Source organism: Cebus imitator, unplaced genomic scaffold (assembly GCF_001604975.1).
Source record: "Cebus imitator isolate Cc_AM_T3 unplaced genomic scaffold, Cebus_imitator-1.0 Scaffold476, whole genome shotgun sequence".
Taxonomy (NCBI): domain Eukaryota; kingdom Metazoa; phylum Chordata; class Mammalia; order Primates; family Cebidae; genus Cebus; species Cebus imitator.
In genome coordinates this window covers 100355-107784 of record NW_016107791.1, presented here as the reverse complement: position 1 = coordinate 107784, position 7430 = coordinate 100355, and the positions used below count along the sequence as shown (strand labels likewise).

General features: G+C 50.0%; 1 protein-coding gene across 2 annotated transcripts in view; it reads right to left on the bottom strand.

Moving 5' to 3' along the window:
* PRKCE (protein kinase C epsilon) overlaps positions 1–7430 on the bottom strand; it is a 300957-nt gene that overhangs the window by 197261 nt on the left and 96266 nt on the right. For both annotated transcript variants that reach the window (XM_017512713.2, XM_017512711.2), the window contains exon 5: positions 5952–6081. In XM_017512713.2, the coding sequence (XP_017368202.1) occupies positions 5952–6081 (130 nt within the window). The remainder of the gene's footprint in view (positions 1–5951; positions 6082–7430) is intronic.

The window sequence follows — 7430 nt, the reverse complement described above, 5'->3', positions numbered from 1 at the left end:
GAGGTTGCAGTGAGCCAAGATCACGCCACTGCACTCCAGTCTGGGTGACAGACTAAAAAAAAAAATTGATTTAGAATATTAGAAGATGATAAATGCTATGCTAGAATAAAAAAAGCAGAAGAGATGAGAGATTGAGAGCGTCAGTATTTAAAATGGTCAGGGTAGACCCCAGAGACAACACGACTGCATCTGTAAGGAGGTGAAGGGGATCTGGGTAGGGAGGTGCAGGTGTGCCTGGCAGCCCTGAGCTGCCTCCTGCTTGCCCCTGCCCTCCTGGTGTTCATGCCTTTATGTAAATCCCTCCCTTGGAGAGGACTGGACACAGTGATTCTCTTCTAATGAACAGAAAACATCAAAAGGGACGAGATGTCACATTGGCTTGTGTCTGGGGCATCTTTCACTTTCTTGCTTGCGCTGAAGGAAGCCAGTCCATGTGGAGAGGCCCATATGGCAGAGAGCTGACGTCCCCGGTCAGCAGCCACGTGGGAGAGCTTGGAAGTAGATCCTCTTCCAGTTGGGTGTTCAGATGAGACAACAGCCCAGCTCTCAGCTTGACTGAAACCTCATGAGAGTCAGATGCACCCAGCTAAGCCCCATCCAGATTTCTGACCAGTGGAAACTCTGAGAAAATAAGTGGTGGCAGTTTCACACCACTATGTCCTGGGATCGTTTATTAACAATAGACTCTAACGCAGTGTGTGTGAGTTCCATGCAGCAAAAGCACACAAAAAGCCTGAGAGGACCCACAGCACATTTTTAGAAGTCTGAGGATGAAAGTGAGAAGAGAATATAAAGAAAGCCTTTAATATTTTTAATATATATCTAACTTCAGTCTTGCTTGGATCTTTGACAGTGAGAATGTATTTATGTATTGTGCGCTTCATAATTCTAAAAATAAAAGTTGAAGTTACGGCAAGGGCCTAGCTGTTAAAAGTAGTAACGGACTGACATTTTCAGAAAAGTTGAAAATTAAAAATTATTCTTCATGTTTTTAAATATCCAAAATACTTTTTTATTGAAAAAAAAGAAAAGAAAAAGAAGAAAACAAGGAAAGGAAGGAAGGAGGGAGACAGGTAGGCCTTCCTTTTATCTTTATGGCTCTACACAGTCAACCCAAGGTATGTGGCTAAGATCACTCCATTTTTACTACTTTTATTACTATCCTCAGAAGGGAAGAAGACAGTTAGGGTTAGAAGCCAAGGGCACCAAGGCAGGGTGACCTGCTTGCCATCCCCAGCCAGGCGGTACCCAAACCAGGACAGCTCCCCAACTCCTAGCCTGTGATCTCTTCAGGCCGCCACTCCTGAGGGGTTTGCCTGTTCACTACTTACTGGAGAGGAGGGGACACCCTGTCCCCTTGGCCCCTGAAAACAGCCACAGGTCAGAACATTTATTAAGATGCGTCTCAGAGAGAGGCAGGAGCGAGGAAGAAGATTCTTTAGGAATCTCCAGGCCAGGCCTCCATGGAGTGCACCTTCCTCCCTGTCCCTCAATGCCTGTCCTGGAGGACAGCAGGTGCCGAGTGTTCAGCCCAGATGGGGATGAGAAAAAGTAGGGCTTCTTCTTCTGCAGGTCCCCACAGGGAAGACTGCAGGCTCCGTCAGGAGGTTTGGCTGTCCTGTTAAGTTTCCCCTTGGTGCCCGATGACTTCAGAGCAGCTGTGCTGAGACATGAGTGTGGGGGATGGGACGGGAGCCAGTGAGAACTGGATCTTCTCTAGAGAGGGAAACTACAATCAAAAGGTATCCTGTGTCTCTGCCTCCAGGGGGCACTGACTCCGTGTGTCAATGGAAAAATAAAACAGGTGGAAAAGAGCCCCCGGAGAGGTCCATGGTGCCAGTGAAACGGAGACGGGAGAAGGCAGCACTGTTCCAGTGAAGTGGAGAATGAAAAGGATCCAAACACCCGAGACTGGTGATGCTGATCCTGGAAGCTGGGAAGCTATTTCTGGACTGTTTCATCATGGTTGAGGGGCTCAGACAGACCCACGAATGAGTCTGGAGGGACTCAGGCACGGCAGGCACTTGAATCACAAAATGAAAGAAGAAAAGTGAACTATTTTGCCTGCTCACTTTATGCCAGTGTTTTTCTTTCCTCGGTTAAGACCTGTTACCCAATGATTGTGTGAGCATCCTTCAAGGCTCTGGCCCCTCTGTGGCTATGGGCAGGAAAAGGAACGCTGCCAGGGCTGAGTGCCCCTTGTATGCCCTATGTGCTCTCTCAAGTCTTTCATTTCCTTGCCAGTAAAAGCAGACATAATTATGCTCCCTCTACCTGGCTGACAAAGGGACAGTGTCCGGGAGAGCACACACACAGTGCTTGAACCTGTGTGGCTCAGACTATTTTAGACTGGAGGGAGAGTGAGCAGGACAGTCTCATGGGTCCTTCCTCATAGACCCAAGCTCTGTTTTGCTGAAAATACTGAAATCTATTTCCAGGAATGGGAATGGCAAAAAAGCTGAAGCCACAGGGCAGCAGGCCCAATGGATGACCTCCTGCCAGGACCAGGGGACCAGGGCTCCAGCCAGCATGGTCCAGCACGAGAGGAAGCCTGGCTGAGTCTTCCCAAGCAGGAGAGGGTGGTGCAGAGCACCTACCAGAGCCAGGTGCAGGGTCAGGCTGCCCGGGTGCCAGAGCCAGCTTCATAGGAACTTGCTCGGGGATGCTTGCAGGTCACTAAGTCTTGGTTTCTTTTTCTTAGTAATCATAGCAGCAGAACCAGACTTAGACCAGGGCACAAGCAGCCCCTGCCTTGAGCCCATGCTGGCCTCTTCTGGCCATGACCCCTCTCCACAGGTTAAGGAGTCTACAGGACCAAGACTTAAGGTGGAGAACGGATCTAAAGACATAAGCAGAAGCAGCCGATTTGCCAGGGCCATCCAGCTACTCTGTATGATACTATGGTAGACACCAAGCACTGTCCATTTGTCCAAGCCCGTAGAACTCTCAACAGGATGAGTGGGTCTCAAGGTAAACCACAGACTTTGGGTGATAATGCTGTGCAGTGCACGTTCCGCGGCTGTGCACGTGTGCTGCTGTGTGGGATGCTGGTGGCGGGAGGCTGTGTGTTGGGGACACAAAATATGGGAACTCTGTACTTTCTGCTCAATTTTGCTGTGAACCTAAAAATGCTCTAAAAAAATAAAGTCTCTTAATTAAAGAGAGAGGGAGGGAGAGGGAGACAGAGAGGGTCACAGGAGAACAGCAGCAAGGGGAAAACAGGCCAAGTCACCACATCAGAGCCACAGGAGAGTAAAAGTCTGCACACTTTGGCTGGGTAGCTTCAGGTCTGAGCTTTCATCTTCTAGCCCTCGTGTGGCCTGAGTCCCCCTCTGGGTTTCTGGGCTCCCAAGGACAGATATCCTTGCTCCAGAATCCTTATTCTCCCCTTCTTTCCTTGAGCAGGGCCAAGGGCATTTCCTTCCCAGAGAGAGCTGAATATGTGGTCCGGTCCCTGGCCCTCCTTCTTCCAGGGACATCAGGGACCCACAGCTCTAACAGTGACATCCGGGTGTCTGGGCTGCTTTCTTAAAATATCAATATTTATGAGATGACAGTATCTTCATTTAGGTTCCCTAGATTGATCAATAATTAATATATTTACCAAAAAAACCAGACATCAGCTCAGCAGGGTTCCCTCCAAAGCAGGCCCTGCTTCCCGGTAACCATACTCATCTTTCCCAAAGCGCGTCGCTCCTCTGCTAAAGACACTTAAGACTCCTGGCTCCCCTCCCTTCTGCTCCCTTCATCTCACCTAAAGGATTCCAGGCAGGCCCCGTTTTGTTCAGGGTCACATGCTAGGAAGAATACTCCAATGGGGAAGTGGAATGGCTCCGCCTCCACCTCCAAGAGTGCCGGGAAGCTCACAGGATACCGTGCGTGTTCACAGTCAGCGCCTCCTTATATCTAGTGGCTGGACAGTCTTCTGTCCCCACAATGGCTACTTCTAGCCCTCGTCACCCTCCTCGTGCCTCTCACATCCCCATTTCTCCCTCCTACTTCAAAAAAGACTTCCTATTTCAGAAAATAAGGGGAATCTCCTTGCAATGCCCTCAACAGATTCAAAACTTAAATGATGACTTTGTCCACTCACCTCCTCCTGGATTCCTATACCTAGCAACAGTGATGCGTCTGCGCCCAGGCCTGGCAGCCAGGCTTTCCCTCCATCTAGGAAGGCGGTGTCCGTCGTTCTCCCCAAGGCCCATCCCCACTCCTCTACCCTCCTGCATCAACAGTCAGTCCCCTCTCCCTCCTGCCTCATCCATCTCTCCTTTGCCACTGCCTTTTCCTAACTGTCTAAAACATTCTGAAAAACTTCTCCCTCTCTTCTCATGGTAGCCTACAGCGCTGGGGCTCCATCCCACTGTCCCACTAAGACAGCTCCTGCCGAGGTCATCGTTGTCAAATCCAACCCCTTGCTTCATGTCTTACTGTAAATAACCTCTTGGAAAGCATTTGGCACCACTTCTTTACAAAATTGTTCAACATTCTCTACTCTTTCGGCTTCCATGGTGCCATTCTTAGCTACTGTTCCTCCTACTCATGAGTCGTTCCCTCTCGTTCCCGTGGCAGGCCCACCCCTGGATGTTGGAACACTCCCCCATGGGGTTATCTTTGACTTTTTTCTCTTCATACTCAAGGTACTTACCCTGAAGAATGACACTGCCTTTATAGCTTCCATTGCTTAGATCCTGACAAAACTGACATGGAAATGCTCAGTCTAGATCTCTTCCCCAAGTGTCCATGAGAATGTCCAGCAGGTAGACAGCTCCATGTAAATTTGCCATGGGCACCTCAAGTTAAGGTGTCCCCAACTCAGGCTCCATCTCTGCCTCCAACCCCGTCCTCCCTCTGGTATCCACACCTCAGTGAATGCTATCACTGTCTGCCAACTGCATCTGGTCACTACATCCAGTAAATTACCCTTCCCTGATATTTTACATTCATTCTGCTCTTTATTTCCACTGCAGCCACGATCTTACTTCCAATTCTCATAGTTTCTCACTGGGATCACTTCGATGACTATTTGTTATGTCCTAGGTTTATCTTCTTATACTTATTCTTTTAATTTCTCTACAATGGGAATTTATTAATAATATATTCCATGTAAACAATAAAACACTATTTTAACATAACATCCATGTAATATGCCTGCCTAATAGTTCACAGTTGCCCAACTCTGTGAGCAGGTTGGAATGGTTTATGAAACGGGACACACCCCTCAGGCCTCCAGAATACGTTTCCACCTCCCTGTGTTATGTGCGGCTCCCTGCAGCACGTAGCACGATCATCTCAGCACGCTGTTTGCAGGTGGCACAGCAGGAAACAGGAAGGAACCAGGAAGCAAGAGTCAAGGTTCAAATCCTACTTCTGCTAGTAAGCTGTGTGATGTGAGCAGGTTGCTTAGTCTCTGAGCCTGTTTCCTCACCAGGACCATGGGGATAATATCCCCTATGTCCCAAGCAGGTGATGAAGCATCAAGCTAGCTTATGTGACAAGGTTCTAGCATGGCTCTTTCAAAGAGTAAGCACTGAGCCGTGGACTATGCCAGAAGAGCCCCAATTCACAGCTGTCACTTCCTTCACGGCCTAACTCCAAAAATATTACTTTCTTTCTGCCCTGCTATATCTTTCCTTAAATTATCTGTGCTTTTGTAGACTCATCTTGTCTCCCAGACTGCGAGTGATCTTAAGGCGTGGGGTCCACCGTCCTCCTTCCTCGGTGTTTCCTTCCACCCAGTCCTGGCTGGTCTCTGCCCAGAGACTGCCTACCAAATGCGCAGAGTTACTAACGTGAGCTTAACAAAGGCTTGTGCTCAGTTCTTGGCCAAATCTGGAATTTACTTTCTAGGCTGTGAGAACAGACAAGGGGTTTTACAAAGCAGGGATTGGGGGCAGGTAGCGGGGAAGGGGACATGCAGGTGGTTGAGGGCAGGGCAGGGAGCAACTTACCTTTACACTGCAAACCCTGCCGCAAGAGGCCCCAGAGCAGGGAGCCACAGTGATCGCAGAAGGTGGGGACCTTGTAGTTGTGGATGCCGAACTTGTGGGGCATGTTGACGCTGAACCGCTGGGAGCCCACCTGCAGAGACGGCAAGACACAGGGTCATCACCGAGTGCCTCTGTGCCCCACAGGGCTTGTCATCAGAGCTCTCGCAGGACTTCTTTCTGAGAGAGCACGTGTCATTGTAGGTGGCAGGCCCTAGCTTGGCTCTGAAAGCTGCCCTGAGGTGAAAGAGCCTCCATCCTGCCCCGGCCTTGGCTCCTGACACTCTTAACTCAATGGTGGCTGCTCCATTTGACTGTGCAAGGCCGGGCCTGCTCCCCAACGCGGTCCCCTCCAGGACTTCAAGACTTTAAGCAATCACAGTACACTGTCCTCAATTTGTACCTCAGGCTGGGTGCAGTGGCTCATACCTGTAATCCCAGCACTGTGGGAGGCTGAGATGGGCCGACCACCTGAGGTCAGGAGTTTGAGACCAGCCTGCCCAACATGGTGGAATCCCATCTCTATTAAAAATACAAAAATTACCCAGGAGTGGTGGTGGGCACCTGTAATCCCAGCTACTTGGGAGGCTGAGGCAGGAGAATCGCTTGAACCCAGAGGGCGGAGATGCAGCCAGCTGAGATTGTACTACTGCGCTCCAGCCTGGCTGACAGAGCGAGACTCTGTCTCAACAATAAGAAAACAATTTGCACCTTCAATGCTGCTGTGTGCCTGGAAGCCCCATTTAGGCAAAAAGTCTCCAGGCAGCTCAATGGTAGTCATGGGATTCTGTGCAGCAGCCTGTAAACCCCGCACAATGTTGTGGAAACTGTGGATCTGTTAGGACGGGTGACAATTAGGAGGAAGATGGTCAGTACAGAGCGACAAGCGCTAAGAAGGCTAAGGTCTCAGCGCTGCCACACGCCAGCCACCATGATCTCAGTTAAACCTCACTACCACCCTACAGGGCAGGTCCACAGTTACCCCAACTTCACAGCAATATCAAGAAACATGCGAGTAAACTGATGAGAGACAAACGCAGGCTTGCATCCCCACGAATCTGCATTCAGAGCACAGGCTTTTTAACCGCTATGCTGCCTCTCATGGATTATTTAAAAGGGGTAAAGAGATGGTGTCAAGATGGAAGGAGAAGGAAGGGGGAACAGAAGTCTAGGTGTACCACTGGGGGCCTGGGTCTGCCACGACCCACCCATGAGGTCTCAGGCAGGTTTCTTGACTTCTCGGAGCCTTGGTTTTCTCACGTGGCAAATAAGGGTGGCTCCCCACTCCCATCCCACCCAGTGTCACAGGATGGCAGGTCAGTGAGACCACAGGGATGGAAGAGGCTAGAAGCATAACACACTCCAGGGAAACAAGGGTCTGCCGGCCACCTTTCTGGGCCATCTCTGCCGTCCACAGTGCTACCCTCCATCTGTCTTTAGTGG